The following is a 17713-nucleotide window of genomic DNA, read 5'->3' as shown; positions in this document are numbered from 1 at the left end:
GGCAAGGTGAACCAGGCGAGGCTAGAGGAAATGTTCCTATCAACTTCCAGACCCAGTACCTACCAGTGGCATCCCATGTACCTGATGGCAAGAGAGAACAGGAACTTCTGTAACTCTAACTGCACAGAGAGAGGCACAAAACACCACAAATTACAGAGCTGAGCTGGTGTCCCCAGGATCCAGCATCTTATTTCAGTTCTAAAGCAGTAGCTCCCTCAAACTGCAGGTAAAGAGAGAAAGACAGAGCAGTCAGAAAACCAGCCACCACCTTCAACTCCAGATCACAGCTACAGCAGCCAACACTCATCTTCCAGGGCAGGAAGAGGTCATCTCTCAACACAGGGGACAAGATGGAACTTAAATCCGCCTCTTCTCCCTTGTACGTCTATCACAAGATACCAGCACTTCAGCAATCTCCTAGGGAATAAACCTCACCCTGCTACTGGCTTGTCAGCACTGTAGCTGAAGCCACTGAAGACAGAACAAAATATTTTGGGTTTAAATTTGGTTCGTGACAATATGGTACATAAAATGACCTCTTCTAGGTGAAATTTAAATAAAAAGACACAAACATCTGTACTATGACTAAACAGAACACCATTTATATTGCTAACAAGAAAATTATTATTTTCAAGCACTGCTTAATGCCTTATTTATTCATTGGAATATACATTATAACTTTTAATGACACAATCATATGTTTTTACACTGAACTTCTAACTCATTCACTTCACAAGCTAAACATGAAAGCAGATGAAATAAATTCTCAGACCGAGTGTTAAGTTTCCATCCCTGAACTTCTGAGTTGATTTTGTAATATAAATAATGTTATTGCAATGCATTTTACATGATTGCAATCTATCTTTACATGAATATATTCCACGTTTCCTCAGGTAAAAAAAATAAATCTGTCTAAAATAAAGCCAGACAAGCATGAAAGGTCCTCTACTGAGGTCACGAGGACTGAATACGAATATTGGAGAAGAGAATTGATCTCACTAACAATCTTAGTCTTATCTCTCCTGTAGTACACTTCAATATTTATTTTCTCTACAGTTAGCAGTCTGATTTTGTTACTGCTACATAGCACTTCGCATCCATAATACTGCCACTCGGTGATCCTATTACACTTACACATAAAAAGAAGCCCATCTGCTCTCCTCTTCACATTTGAAAGTCAGAAATCTTGTGCCTAGAAACCTCTTGTGTCTAATGGTGCTGATCACATGGCTCCCACTCACCCATCCACAAACGTTAGCAGAAAAACATTTCTTCACTGTGGAGAGCAAAGCTTCAGTGATGAGAAGAAAGTTTTAGGAAAGTTACCAATGAAAAGAGACAGCCTTACTGCAAATGCAAATCCAATGTAAACTGGTATCATCCATCTAAACAGACGCCCTCACGTCACCAATGTATAATTCATTTGGAAGACTCTTTGTTCCCTCTCCAGTGACTTATTAATGATTCATTAATAAGCCTTGAGAGCAAGAAAAAACAGGTGGGGAAGACATTGCATTCAAGAAGATTTTAGCACCAGCTTACGCGCTGGAAGTTACATCTTTCCTCTCTGTGTACCGGATGATGAAGACCATGACACTACCCCGAGGCTCCGAGCTGCTGCTCACTGGCTGTCCCTACACTGCAAGATCACAGTCAGCCCTGTGTCTGTAAACAATTCATGGCAGAAACCCATAGCTGTATCCCAGATGGAGGGAAGACTTGGACATGCACCATTCCTCAGCTCCCTGACATACATCGGATATGAAGAAGGGTCTGCAGGCTAGAAGGGAATCGTGTCATGCTACAGCTATATTCCTGATCTGGGTATCTGGGTAACCAGGTCTGCACTACCTCCTAAAGTCAAGCACTGCCAATTTTGTACAAAATCCCCTTACTTTGAGAGACGGAAATTGTATCTCTGTTTAAAAACTGAAAAGGCAGAAAAAGCATGTGTTCAAACTCTGTTTATAAACAAGTCTGAGATACAGATTACTGCCTCAGGGATGCTTTCATTGAGAACTGACCACAGTTAAGAAAACAGCAGAAAATACATAGACATCTGTCTTATTTCTTTTAAACAGATAAAATTAATTCTATCAGCATGTGGAGCTTTTGGGTTGAATTAGTAATATTTTATCAGAGGGTTACAGCAGTAACACAGGCATTAGCTTAGTTCTGGATGCTTAGGAATATTGTAGATTCCTCCATACAAGATAACTAGGGGGAACCTCCAGCTACTATCAACTCTCATCCAGGAAAGTGATGGACACGTGCCTTGGTGCTGATAGTATCTTCACTGCACAAGGCTGTGATATCACAGCTAAATTCCACAGTGCATTCTTTCACCTTGCTTCAAAATCAAAGCAGTCTGTAGATTGTGCAAGTGACAATGCCCACAGCAAGTCAGGAACAAAAGAGATTTCTTTGATATTTTCTTTCAGTTGTGAAATATTTAGAAAAAGAAAGTAAAACAAACAAAAAGTTTTGTGAAAAAAGAGAAAAAAACTCTGGTTTTTCCCCCTAAGGATAAACCAGTTCTCAGCATACTTAGCATTTTGACAGACACAGAACAGTTGTATTCCACTTCAGGGTGTTTTACAAACACAAGGATTGTAGCCAGGCTGTTCCACCCTACAGCTCTACATACACACAAGGGATCAGAGAGGAGAAGGCTATTGGATAATGGCTATGCTGGATTCTCCCCAGCCATGCTCAGAAATCAGTTTCCTTATTTCCTTACCCTCTGTTTCCGTAGGCTTCCTGGGCTGGTGGGAGATGGGCTTGGAGACTTCCCAGAGCGGGGAGTAGAAAGTTGGCTACCAGGGGTTCCATTCACTAAAAGGACAAGAAATTGAAATAAATGAATACAAGGCATTATTAAGGGAAAAAAATATTAAATCAACATTTTTCTTAAATCTTTGTTGAACAGAATTATTTGCTTCTGCTTAATGCTTGAAACATTAAATAAGGTAATTCAAAAAATAATTATTTCCTTGGATTTTTGGCTCATGAAGGAATTTTTTTACACAGGGTGAAAGCAAATAATGAAAGAACCTGAAAAGACTTTAGTCAATGGCAGAGAACATGATAATGTTTTCTTAAACTGTATTGTTCCTGTACTTTACTGAAAGTAAAACACTGCCATTACTGAAAGTACTGGGGAACAAGGTGCTTTTTTAACCTTAAAAGACAAAATATATAAACCTTTTCATTCCATTTAACTATGGCTTGAAGTGCTGCCTACCAAAAATAAAACACAGTATTGCTTGCAAGAACAAATCAGCTTCCTGCTTTTCACTTTTTGAGTGAGGACTCAACCATTTGAAGAGATTTTTGCAATACTATCTGACCAAACAGCACCTCAGACTTAACCCAGAAGGGCTTTCTGGAGGCAAATGAATTGGATATAACTCCACCAGTCTGACTTAGAGGAAAGCAGCACTCTCTCAAATAAGCAAGTTTCTTCACATATGTCAGTGCCTATCTTTATAGAAGCATCTTCACATGCACATGACATTATCCAATAAATTAACAAAACAATGCCAGCAGAGGACAGAATTCTACTACAAAGTAATCACACAAGAGGCTATCAATAATAATCACACTGAAGCACAGACAGAAACACTACAAAGCGTGTATCACATATACATGTAAATACTCTTCAACAAGCAACTGTTCTATCAGAGTCTACATTTGTAAGTGCTAGGACAAAAAGAACAGTCAGATTCCTAGATTCCGAATCTTAGGAGAATATCTACATACTAAGGATATCAACAAGGTATTTGACTTACCTTCTATGAGTTCTAACATGGACAAAATCTGACTGTTTAACCTGATAAGAGCAAGCAGCAAAATTCCTGCTCTGTACTAAGCCAAGCTGTAGCCAAACTGAGAAGCAATGGGATTAGTTAAGGATAGCTGGGGCTGCTCACAGAGTGAGCTGAATGCGATGCAGGATTCATAAGCAGAAGCCTTTTCTGCGTAAGGCTGACGTCTTCAGAGCAGCAGTGGGAGGTGCAGGTGCTGTCTTAGGGCTACATCAAAGGTGTCAATTAAGCATAATGCTGCTGCTTCACAACGCTGCTGAGCCACCGCAACCCCCACTCGCTTTCCATGGAGCCCCGAAAGCCTGAGCAATTTTATATGCTGTGCACTGAATCATAATGAGGTGCCTTTGGGGGCAATGTAGCAAGTGACTCATCCGAAAATCAAAATGACAATAACTCTTGTAAAAACTTGGCTGACTGGCAATCTAGCAAATGCTAATTCCTTTGGATAATACAGTAGGCATTTTTAAAAAATTCTTCTTACTTTTTGCATAATGCATTGTTTTTACTGGCTAATACTGGCCCCACACATTACAATGAAGAAATATGTATACCTACCACACCACACACATCAACAAAACACATTATACTGCATGATAAAGGACCATCACTCAATAGTGCTTAGGTGCTATGAGTGATCCAATCTCAACATCACTTTGTGCAAGGCATTGTATAGAGTACAGGTGCAGTATATTTGCATAACTGTAGAAACAACAAGATGCTGTAATTGGATTTAAATAGGCTGGTTTTATAGATAAACATTCCACTCATCCAGGCTTCTAAATATCTTTATACAGAGGACAATGATTTGCACACATCGAATATTGTAGTAAGTGTAGGGAAACAGACATGCTTTTGTATGTTCATACACTATTCAGCAAAACAGCCACAGATCTATCTAATGGTGACTAAAATCAAATTTTATTACTGATATCACTGAAACAATTTAGGAAAAGAGCAAGATGAGATGAATTAAAATCAGAATCTCAAACTTGTAAAGTTGTAAAATGCATCTTCTAAACACCTATGGCATAGTTTGGAAATCAATATTAAACTCCTACTATTCACACAGAGCTAGTCCTCGAGACTGCTGAATAACAGGTCTAGTGCTCTGCCTTCTCTTTAAACCAAGAAGATACTCTTAGGTCTTATTATCATAACCAAATTGAAGATAACAGATACATTTCAATACACCTTGTAGCACTAGGCTCTGGTTCCTGTTCTTAATAGATTGACTCCTTCCCCATAATTTCCAACAATAGCTTTTTTTAGAATTACTAGAGCAATGACTCTGTGCTGAAGACAAAAACTTGAGGCTACCAAGTGGAACCAGACAAACAGTTGCAGTAGTGTATTTAACTATCAACATATTTCTGTATTGATGTATATTATGTTAATGAGTATCTATTTAGGATGAGAAAACATAGTATTACCATAAATCCTAAAAATTTCTTACTTGTCGCTATCAGAGTATCCAGAGTGCTTAAACTAAATTTGAATGATCTCTTCAACTGTGCCTTTAAAAAGGAAAATTATGGTAGTTGTGCTTATTTTGACCATGTAACATGTGAAATCAACAGCACAATTAATGAATTGAGGCCCTCAGCAGATTTAAGTGAAGTTTTCTCACCTCCTTACCCATATCCAAAATACAAAGGTGCCTGTACATAAAACATGTACCAGGATTTTTGAGAGCTCACAAGGACTCCCTATAGAGAGCTGATTAGGAAACTCCAGAGATGGCAATTAGCTCTGGAGATGAGATTCCTTTTACCAATCTTTACATACCTGTTGTATTGGCTTCTACATCTGAAGTAGTTTTCTTGACTTTATTTTAACCAAGTTGCTGTCACAACAGAAGTTGTATCATCCTGAAGCTATCATCTAAACCTGACCTGATGAACAATCTACTAGGAGCCTCCATTGCAGCGGAAACGTCTAAAGCTACACAAGATAAATCCTTCTGGATGCTCTCCATACCTGGAGATATACACTGCTATTACTGTTATTACATTACTCTTAGTACTGATATTATTAATATAATCCTTAAGACAGACATTGCAACAGGACAGAAATGGTAATTTCTGATATTTTCCCAGTACATTCCAGGGGCCCTGCTTTTATAGCTTTTTGTTTATGGCTTCCTGTGCTTATGAGTCATTAGGCTGAATTTGCAAATAGAGGTGATATTAGGTGCTGTGTAACAGGAAGAGATTGCAGTGATTCTGACCCCCTTCCTGAACTCCATTTACAATCATTACACCACTCTTACATAAGCTGCTCATTACCAGAAAACATATCAAAAAATATGTGAATAAAAGCTATAAGATTTAATAATAATACTGCATTCCTGAACACTAAATTGCCCGAAAATCCATTTCTAGGTGGAATGCAGTTTTGTTGGAAACTGCATTTCTATCCAGTATCTGCTCTGCATTTCTCACTGACTGATACAGCACATGTTCCTAGAGGGAACCTTGATGTAGATAACAACATAGAAAATTGGTAAATCACTGCTGTGATTGATCATTTTATTGAGTGAGGCAAGAGGCTTCTTGTCACTTTTATTCATAAAATGGCAAGGGTCATAGATTCAGCTTAACACACAGCGCCCTCCCATCACCTTAAGAAGATTTATCAGTTCAAAATTTCACCAGTGAAATATGTATCAAAAAGCTGTAACAATACCAAAATTATTGTGGCTGCTCAGAGCAGATGTATGCAACTGCTTGGCTGTGAACCCCCTTCCTCACTGTCCTCTCTTGCTGAGGAAGTGCAACAGAGCAAGAACCTGTCTTTGTAATTGCTTCTCCAGCACCTGGCACACACATGAGGATGGAGAAACCCATAAAATAGAACATTAAAGCTGGATACCAGCATCTACTGAGATAAATGCAAAATAGGTTTTCATACGATAATATAAATAATAAATGTGATAATATTTATTAATAATACTATGATAATAAACTAATGAAAATGCTGCAAGTAAAAAGTACTTTGATGGCATTCCAAAAAATAAACTTGATAGGGCATATTTTCATTAAGTAATAGAAACAAAAAGCAGGAAAAAATTAATTCAAGCATTGAGTGCCAGTCTGAGAAGCCACAAATAAAATCAGTAAAATCAGTCTCCTATAGAGTTGCCTATGGATGTGCAAGCATATTGTACTTTATAAAACACATAGAGATAACTTGGTGCGTTTAAAAAAGAGGTTTGCCAAACACAAAAGTGTGTGTGAAGAAGAAAGAGGACACTAAGGGAAAAGAACAGTGCAGGCTTTTTTTTGCAGCCACAACTTATGAATAGGAAAGTTCAGCTAAAAAATTATTTACACAAGTCACAACATGTGTAGGTCATATTCAGCAACTGTTAGGAGATAATGTGAGATTACTATTTGACCTTGCTTCAATTACTTCTGTAGTTTTTCACTGTCCTTTCCAAAACAAAATTTTTGTCTCAGTAAGATTATGCAGTTAGAAGATATTTAGGAAACAAACCATATCTTGCCTTTTTGTCCATTCTGCTTTTGTATTTTACTTTTATACATCTTGTAATTTTTGTCTTAACAAGACAAAAGACAGTGTGCACAGAGCACCACATTAGGCAAGTGCCCTCAGTCTGACTCCCTGACGAAGACAAGGCTTTAGGGGTTCTACCTTAGCATGCAGTTGGTTGAGAAAAAAAGCCCAGATACCAATACTGCATTCATTTCAACTGGTGCTAAACTGTCCTTTTTATTTTCAATCTTTTGTAGAGTTTATGTCAAAAAGTTAAGCAGATAAGAGTAGAACATCCCTTTGCCACAAGGTCTGACAGACCCACACAGAACTTTCACCTGATCAACAGATTAACACATCAGAAATGTCAGCAGAAAGGATCACCTACAGGTCAGGTATACATTCCCCATCCCAGCAGGCACCAATTTACCAGTCCTTGTTAGTCCCTGGTACCTGTTGTAGCCACACAGTGTAGCCCAAGGTGTGCAGAGCTCAGCAGCGACTGTAAACCCCACACAGGCACTTCCACCTCAACCCAAAGTCACCTATGTCTGCACTAGCAAGCAGAGAAGTGCTGCAGACACACAGATACTGAAGGCATATCTTATATCTCAGAAGAAAGGGGGCTGCCTGGAAAATGCAGTTCCCTGGTATCCACCAGTATTTGTTGTTTCTTCTAGTCTCAGAAGCTAAGTGCCTCTCGGGGTTTTTTTCCCTCCCCACTTCAGCTGATATCTATGAAACTGTTTGCTAATTTAATGTAGTACCTAATCAGGAGAACATCTATGTGCACATAAGATTTAATGAAAATCTGTCTTTTGGACTGCTTTGCCTAACTAGAAAGACGAGGATTCTCAAATCAGTCTGTTTGAACAGAGTACAATTTCTGAGCACATTCCTTCATTTAGCATTTAACTTTTCATCCTTTAAGAGGGTTAAACTTCTCAACGTAACCAAATCGACTTCTCTTATCAACCCTTGTTTTTGTTACTGGGTATATAACTACGAAAATTAAGTTTTCACTGATTAGTATCAAAGACAAACATCATAAATAAAAAATTAAAAAGAAGCCAAGATCAAAGCAAAAATCATCTGGAAATCCCTGGGTCCGCAGGATGACTCCATCATTCCCATGGGTGTGTGCTCTTGGGTCTAGGAAAATTTTGCTTCAGCATATTTATTATAAAATCAGTCAGCTGAGTACCTGTAACAGTGTGAATGAAGACAATATGGTATGTCGTGCTTTCTCCTTTGGGATACAAAAGACCTTCTGGAGTCAGGTGGTTGAAGGAGAGCTGCTTCTGGATAAGAGCCTAAGGTTGAACTACCAGGCTAAACGAAAACATACCCTATTGCAGAGGAACACCTCTATTTCCTTTTTTTTTTTTTTTACTTAAACAAGCAGAGAAAAGCACAAGCATCTGACCTTGGGCTTCCAAGGCTTCCATAAGATCCTATTTCCATATCCACTTTTTTCTTTAGGGAGCATCTACAGTTTTGATTAGGCTTTAATTTAATATGCGGTTTCACAATTTCTTTACTCAGGTACAATTTAAGAAAGAACCCTCACACAGTCTTTGGTAACATGACCTACTACATCCATTCCTCACCACGTTCCCTTTGACATTTGGAATAGGTACATATCAACCCAGGTATTCTTGAAATAGTCACCTGTCACACTGAATAACCTAAACTCCTAAATAACTTTTTAAAATCAAACTTTAACACCTGAATTTATATTGCAAATAAGATTTCAAGCATCTGACATATTCTGAGTGATAACTTGAGGGAAACAGGAAGGGAGAAAAAGTGAGAAGGAAACAATTTTGAAGAAGGTGCTCAAACTGAAAAACAAACAAACAAAAATAAAAAGTAGCTACTTTTGTTGAGAGCAAGTCCTGAAAATTAGAGCTGGAATTTCAGGAGGTAAACCAGAGCTCACCCAAATGCAGCATCTTTCCTTAATTTAATGGACCAAGGGTACAGTAATTCCAGTCATCTCATGCTGCTCTTGATTTGATTAGAAATAACGATGATGAAGATGTCAGTGTTGCTGCTTTCTTTGAATCTATTACCTCTTCACCCACACTGAAGCTGCCACCAATGGCGTTAAATGGCAGCTGGACAGAAGCCGCCAGTTATTGAATAGCCATCAGACATTCATAATTTTTGGTCACCAGCAATGGGCTGATACCCAGTCTCACCAAAATTAAATGTCTCTTTTATTATGCCCTTTCCCAAATATTATTTGATGTCAACAACACCACATCAAAGTGGTTTACAAGCTTTAAGAAGACATCAGAAAAATTAAATAGAGGTAGGATTATCTATTGCACTTGGAATCAGACATCAGCCTTCTGCCTACTCAGGAGGTCACACTATCTTTTCTCTGCTTCTCTTCTTTGCCTTGTTCCATGCTTCTCTTCTCTATTTAGACTGAAAACCTTTTGAAGCAGACAATACCTCAAATGGATTTGTAAAAAGCCAGAAAGCAATCCTCCTGCAGAGAGATTTCTGTCTGGTGGTACTGTTTTGAAACACTGTCAGATGTAAATAATAAACTGAAGAAAACATAATAACGGAGAAGTCAGCCCTTACACAGATCTTCCTAACTTACTTGTACTTTTGGAAGAAAACATTATTCTGTGTTTTTATATAAAAATAGGATGCATCTGTTCTCAGGAGCCAGGAAGGCTATCAGGAAAATATAAGTACATTAAACATATGCTCTGTTACAAAAAAAAAAAAAAAACAAAGATGGAAAAAAGGTGAACACCACCTATGTAAAGGCATACATGCCTTTGAAATATGCCAAAAAATGGTGTAAAGGCAGATGCAGTCCTTTTGCTCACTGTAGACTGCATAGCTCAAAAAACAACAGTGAGTGTGTGTTTCTCCCAGACGGATAAATTTTATTGTGCCCTCAGCTAACCAGAGCACAGACTTGAACCTTTGTGGCCCTGATCACTTTTCTAGCCTCTGGTTTCATTAAGGGTCTTTCCCTGCAATCTGGCAGCCTGATTTCCCATCACAGATTCCCCACTTAGCCCTGTGCTGCCATTGCAGTATGTTCTAGAACCTGTGAGATGGTGGTTTTCATCCTGTTATTTCCATGATGTTATTCCCATAGTCATGTATCTGCAAAGCCTGAAATTGCTGTTATGGTCGGTTCTGTATAGAGCTTTCAGCCAAGGAGGCTGTCTTTAGGGGCCACAGAGGGCAAAAGGTACCTGCAAAGGGTGAAAGTCATCTAAGAGCATTGCAATCGTCATTAAGAGTCCTTTTTCCCCAGTAGCAGATGAGACAATGAGGGAAAAGGTTCTCCAGGACAGTGGGTGATGGCTCCCCAGGGAGAGGGGACATTTAGGGTCCTTTGCCTGCTCCTCACAGAGTCAGTGGTCTCTACAACAAGGTGAGTCTGAAATGGAAAGCAAGGGCCTTCAAGTAGAATTTCCTCGAAAATAATTTAACATTACTGAGTTTATCTTCATAGCACCACTTTTGGTAAAATATTGTTGTTCCAAACTTACAGATGCAAAAACAAGACAAAGAAAAACAACAAATGATCAATCCCTCCACATAAGTCCTTTGATTTCTCTAAGCAACTTCAGAAGTTATTGGGATGAATTTGGGAAAGTTTATCACCCCAAACTACCATTTGCTCAGGAAAAGGATCTCATGGACTTCATTCAACTTAAAAATCATTAGTGCAAGCCAAAGTCTGGCATAATTCATTGACCACCTGAAATTCTGTGTCAAAGAAGGGAAGCAGTTGTTGAGGATGGCATTTAAGTGTCTAAACCAGATTAGATTGTCTACATGTCTTAGCTTTGTTTATACATTTATTTCTCTAATAATGGGAATATGGCCCAAGGCTTTGCCTTCATTAACTCTAAAAATGATGAATCTAAATCAGCTATGCTGTTGAATATCTGCATAAAAGACTATACCATACTACAGATACATACACAAAAGAATAAAAGTTAACTCAAGGATACCTCTTCATTCGACAATTTTATCAGTTTTAATATCTAACTTTGAGATTTGAATATTATTTTAACGTAATCTTTGTCTATGGAACTTTCCTTTTTTGGCCCATGTAATTATCCATGTGTATTTTCTTGATATGAACATTAATTTAAGTCTGAAGCAGAAATATGATCCTTTTGTGCAATTAGAATGTGCAGACTTCTCAAAGCGCAGCAAGAATCAAAAAGAAACAAAAGGAATTGAATTCTTTCTAATTAGTAACACACTCTTTTCCATTCACCTCTCTCAGCTTTTTGTCAAGGGTACACTACCAAGTATGCTTTCTGTTTCCCTTTATCCCTACTTCTTCCGACTTTGTTCTGAGACAAAACTCTTCAGAAAATGATACACCTTTAACTTTTTGTAGTATGTATGTATTGTCTTTGACCAGAACAAAGAATCTACTCTTCTTCTTATTTTTGCTAATGAAAGAAAAATCCCTAAAAGTAGGGATTTTTAAAGTTTATAGTAGGGAGTTAAAGTTTAACTGAAAGCAGTTTAAAAACATACAATAAAAATACACGTACATACACTTAGCAGTAAAAACATGACAACAAAAGCATAACTTCCATCTATGCACAAGTCATTGAGGAGCTTCTCTAGTACTGAGATATTTAATGTAGACCTCATGGAAAAAATTATCGGCTCATATGTGTGATAGACGGTTTCTCTATTCTGCTTCTGTCACAGGTACACAGAATTCCAAGAAACAAGCAGCAATTTTATGCTTGCTAGGTGGCAGAAAAGTGAAATCTCTCCATTCTGCATTTCATGGGAGAATGTTGGGTTTTGTCTAAAACCATCTAAGAGTCATTGTCCTCTTTCTTTCTACTACTGTTTTTTTAAAATGCAATGTCTAATATAAAATTGCATGTTTAAAAAATCATTGACTGGTTTTAGCCTTATATGATTTAAAAACAATTCTTGATAGCAAGTGCTTAGTACAATATTGTTTCCTTTTTTGAAAGTAATACTGATCTAAGTACTCATGTATGTAAGGTTAGAAATAGGCTTATTGTAACGTTCACAAAATTTGACCTACTTGCAAAAAGCAGAGATACAGCCAAATCAGAGCTGTTCCCCTAACTAAAAATAAATTCTATAGAAACACTTTCAGTTGTTTATCCTTTTTAAGCTTAACAAATTTAAAATCGAATAGGACAGAACACAATAGAATAAAATAGAATAGTTCCATTGGAAGGTTCCTACAACAATCATCTAGTCCAACTGCCTGACCAACTCAGTGCTGATCAAAACTTCAGCACATTTAGGTGAGAAGTGGAGCTTCACAATAGAGTGGCTTTGGTGACCACCTGTCATCCAAGCAACCACACAGTATTTCTTGGTAAAGGAATGCTTCCTAGCTATAGAATCATTGAGTAGTTTAGACCAGAGAAGACCTTTAATATCATCAAATCCAACTGTTAATCCAGCACTGCCAAGTCTACCACTAAACCATGTCCCTCAGTGCCATGTCTACAAATCTTTTAAATATCTCCATGGATGCTGACTCAAGCACTTCCCTGGGCAGCCTGTTCCAATGATTGATAAAGCTCTCAAAAATAAATGCTTCCCCAGTGTCCAGTCTAAACCTTCCCCACTTCCCTGCAGCTTTGAACCATTCCAATGTGCCTTGTCACTGAATACCAGAAAGAGTTCAGCACCTTAATCTTCACATCTCCTCCTCAGGAAGCCGTAGAAAACAATCAGGTCATTCCTCAGCCCTTTTCTCACAACAAGACAAGCCCAAAGTCCTTAGCTGCTCCCTATAGGACATACCTTCCAGCCCTTTCATCAGTTTTGTTGCCCACTTCTGGACCCTTTCCCATCATTTGTAAGCTGTGGTGCCCAGAACTGTACACAGTGCTCAAGGTGAGGCCACGCCAACCCTGAACACATCCTGATGATCCCCTCTTTCACCTGGCTGGTGGAGCTGTGTTTGACACACCCTGGGTTGCAGTTTGCTCTCCTGGTTACCAGGGCACATCGATGACTTGTAACGAGCCAGCTGCCAACCAGCATTCCCAGATCCCTTCCGCACTGCTGCTCTCCAGCCACTCCTCTCCCAGCTTACACTCGTGCCTGGCATTACTCCATCCCAGGTGCAGAATTTGGTATTTGTTCTTAAACTCTATCCCATTAATCATTGCCCAATGCTCCAATCTACCTAGATCCCTTTGCAAAGCATCTTGTTCCTTCAGAGTCCTCAGCACCTCCAAGTTTGTTATCATCCTTAAAATTTTTCCTGGCACTTTCACCTCCTCTATCCAGAACATTATTAAAAATATTGAACAAAACTGGTCCTAGACCTAAACCCTGAAGAAATGCTGCTGGTGACAAACTAACATGTGCCTACTTCCTATAAATATATTTTCAGAGAAATGTTTAAGATGGTTACATCTGTCATCAGCACAGCACCATCCAAAATAGTTTGCATTTTTAATATTTTCACTACACTGTTTCATTTCTTGCTATAAATGTAATGATATATTAATTATTGTTGTTGTATAGTAAAAACATTCCCATTTTTCCATAGGCTGTAAAATAATCTCCTGATCTTTTGAAGTATGTAATATATTCTGCTCAGACATTTACAGAAGTGGACTATAAGAAGCTAAGATTTCCTCACCTAGACTTCCCCGGAACCTTTAAGTAAAAAGAGTACTATTTCTTTCAGGACCAAAACTAACATGGTATCAGATATTCAACACAGAAAAAAATGTTGCTAGTCCCATAGAAACCCCATAGATTCGGTATTATTCACTTATTTCACATAGAAATGAGCATACACAGTTCAATGTTTATTATCTCTACTCACAAATTCATTAGGAAAAAAACCTCAGAGTCTGTAACATTCACACACTAAACAGGACCGCCCTTAAAGTTAAATTTAACTCTGTTCCACCTAGCTACAAAGAAAGTAACTTAACATATTTATGAAAGAGCTACTCTGGACTTGTTCCTCACAACTGATATTTTATCCCAATACCTCTATTCAGGTTTGTGCATCTCAGCTGTTCTCTAGGATGTGTAGGAGGCAAGTTGCCTCCCAGCCCTGCTACCTACATCTACACCTCTGTCCCTCATTGTGTCTCTCCCACTTTCCTCCTTCCCAGAGCAAGATCTTTTTTTCTCATCTTTGTCTTTTTGTAAAAGAAAAAAAAGTTCCAGTTGGTCTATCCCAACCTTCTTTGAAACCAGCACCAGGCCATTCTGATCACCACTTCCCCACAGAGACTTTATGGTGCTGGATGCAGGTTTCAGGATGCCACTTGCTTTCCTCTTGGCAGAAGACTGAGGCAAAAAGGGAGGCGGCTTCCAGACTGCTCTAATGTTTGCTTCTTGCAAAATCTGTATTCACAAGCAATGCTGCAAATGCTTGAATGGGTCTACTCAAATGGCTCACACTAAGGATTATTCGTACCTTCAGGCACCAGTACTGGAAATCTACTCCACTTTTTGATTTATTTATTTTTTCTGCTAGGGAAAAACTGCAGGGCTGAACAACTCATCAGCTATCTAGTGGGAGCTACTGCAAAGGCAGCCAAAGCAAGGCCCTTAGACAGAACTTTCGGAAGCTTTTTGCTGTGTCTTCTCCAGCCTGTATCACTGGTTTGTTAGGTCAATTCTGACATTTCTTCCTCAGCTATCTTTGCACCTCACATTCACATCAGTAACTGCATTTTTTCTCTGCCCTGCCCAATATCCTCAATATCCTCATGATCTTTAATAAATCCTTTCCTCACTCCCTAGAAACAAAATTCAAAAAGACTGTAAAATTACCCTTTCAGCAACACAGCTCTTATGCTGTATAATTTGGGCTACTTTTTGGATTTTTCTCATTCAGTTCCTAGTATAAAGACTACCATACATCTTTTTTCCTCCGTGTTTAGGAATTGGAAGCAAAAATATGCTTGAAAAAATAAAGTGAATTGAACCACTGTAATGCCAGAGTATGATTTATAAGATGCTGAAGCTTTATTCTGTATTGGGAAGACACTTGACCTCAGATGTCACTGAGAAAACACACGAATTTTCAGTATCAACTATTTTATACATTCAATGTTTTTCCACAGAAATGTGGAATTATTTTAAGTGCGTTGCCCATTCTGTTGGAACAGAATGGTTGCTGTTGCTAAGAAAGACTGTTTGCTTGCTTTACCTGAGCTAGTAGAAGCAGGAGACTTGCTGCGTCGGGATGGGCCTGGGCTCTTGGTGGTGCTCCTACGTGAACTCGAAGCTATTTTAGTATAGGAAGTGGATTTCACCACCCGACATTCTAGAAGACAAAGAAACAGCATAAGTTAGCAATTAAGAAAGCCAGCAAGATTCTGTAACAGAAAGAGTATTGAGAAGTGAAAACATTTAGCCCACGCTTGTTTTCATTCACCTTGAGGAGTTTTATGAGAAAGTATAAAATCTGTATAAATGGCTCCATTAAAATCCAAGTACAGTACGTACCATATCCCAGACAAAGAACTGCTGCAGTAATCCAGACTTTTAAATTCCATGGTTACTGCAGGTACTTAGGACAGCTTAATTTAACTGTGCTGCGACTACTCATAAAATTTATTTGCTTTTGAAGATTTCAGTACAAGTAATGCAGCCATTTTTTGTAAACAATCGAGATGCAATGTAAGCATCTTTGTCAGCCAAGGCAGTCTCCTCTAGAAAAACTGGAAGTCTTCGTTTCTGTATCAATATGTTACAATTGAACACTATGACGCAATTGTCTTCCACCGATGAAAGGTTTGAAGAAAATAAAGCAGGTTTGTTGCTCCTGCTTAATCCTCTGGTGAGCAATAGCCCATATTGTGTAGCACACACAATTTATCACAGGTGAGGGAAACGGCACTACTCGCTCATAAGAGACATCAGTAAAATCAATGAAGAGGTGAAATTACCCTCCCACTCGAGAACACCACAAGATGTTCAGGTTAGAGTTTATGTACACCCACACAGATCTGTAGGCATCCTTGCATTACGACTGCAAAATGGTTCTTGGCCTGGGGATGAAAGAACTTATTGTGCATAGCAGTGATGTCTTGCACTCCTAATGGATACTAGATTAATCATCAGACATATTACACAGTTGGGAAAAAAAATCCACTTCTTAGTCAGTACACAATTAAAACTCTGCAGCAATGTTTACACTGTCTTCACCTGACAATGTCAGTACACTTCACTTGTTTAAAAATACATCAGTAAACATTTAGCTCTGTACCAGACCTGTTTCCTATTTTATTCCCATGGTTAAAGTTCCTCAACAAAGGTTAAGAGAAATAAACAAGAGCTTTTTCTTCCTAGTCAGAAAATACCGTGTACAAGCCTGCACATTATTTAGTCTTCACAGATCAGTGGAGCCTGTAACATAGTTTAGACAGATTAGAGAACAAAGAAATAAAATTGAGCATAACTAATTAACTTAAACATATACACCCGAGAATGATGTAATGAAATTTATTTCTCTTGGCTGCCCTGTTTGTCTTTCGTCAAGCTGTTCAAGGAAATAGAAGCAAGAACTGATGCGTTACTGAGTGAAACATCCAGCACAGGTGAGAGCTGAGAGGACCAGAGAAATGCCTTGATCTTCCCAAAGAAGCTTTTCTTACCAATCTCTCCACATTCCTAATGCCCAATAGTAGCTAATTTCTTTCTCTTGACTTTTTTTTTTGTGATTCATTGAAGACTTCTCTTGTTTTATACCTAACAGTGGAAATGGAGAAAAACATTTACTCTATCAGGAAATTATCTACTGAAAACAGGTGGAATCAGATGAAAGCTTTCAATTAGGTGCCATTAGGTAACTGCAGCAGGAATCTTACATTGATTTACTGGCATAAACAGCTGCTCCAGAAATTATATACAATGCAAAGGTAAGCAGGTTCTTTATCTGCCTGTAAACAAAAATGCAAAATTTTCAAGCATCTAACAGCCTGTTAAAACTGTGATGTAATCCTAGTGTGGGCCTCATTCACAGGAAACAGTCAGGAAGGGGAACAGCATATTCCAATGATCAACAAACAACAATAAATAAGTAAATAAAGCAGAATGGTCCAACCAAGTGAAACCCATTAGAACATATCGTTTGCTTTGTTGAAGAACTTGAGTCCATGAAGAAAACAGCTACTTTATGCAATATGTAAAAAGCTCTCCTCTTTCCAGCATGTAAAGAAAACAATTATCTACATACCTCTCCCACAATTCATACTAAAGCCTAACTCTTATTTTAATACAAGTATTAATACTCATTCAGGTTCTCTCAATACCTTAAAAACACCCAGTCTTAAATATGTTATCACAGAGGCATTATCGCCATATCTAATTGGGTCAGACTTGGCCAGCAATGGGTCTGTCCT

At 38.4% G+C, this 17713-nt stretch overlaps 1 protein-coding gene across 5 annotated transcripts in view; it reads right to left on the bottom strand.

Moving 5' to 3' along the window:
• The window catches only part of DCLK1 (doublecortin like kinase 1), a 237696-nt gene that overhangs the window by 66039 nt on the left and 153944 nt on the right, over positions 1–17713 (bottom strand). For 3 of the 5 annotated variants that reach the window (XM_064716075.1, XM_064716055.1, XM_064716046.1), the window contains exons 5-6: positions 15517–15633; positions 2741–2835 (exon numbers count right to left, since the gene is read on the bottom strand). In XM_064716075.1, the coding sequence (XP_064572145.1) occupies positions 2741–2835; positions 15517–15633 (212 nt within the window). Of the gene's footprint in view, positions 1–2740; positions 2836–3791; positions 4132–15516; positions 15634–17713 lie in introns of those variants that run through there. The other 2 variants (XM_064716063.1, XM_064716073.1) reach the window with 2 other exon arrangements.

Source organism: Zonotrichia leucophrys, chromosome 1, assembly GCF_028769735.1.
Source record: "Zonotrichia leucophrys gambelii isolate GWCS_2022_RI chromosome 1, RI_Zleu_2.0, whole genome shotgun sequence".
Taxonomy (NCBI): Eukaryota; Metazoa; Chordata; class Aves; order Passeriformes; family Passerellidae; genus Zonotrichia; species Zonotrichia leucophrys.
Note: the sequence above shows the minus strand (reverse complement) of the source record. Positions and strands in the feature narration are given on the sequence as shown.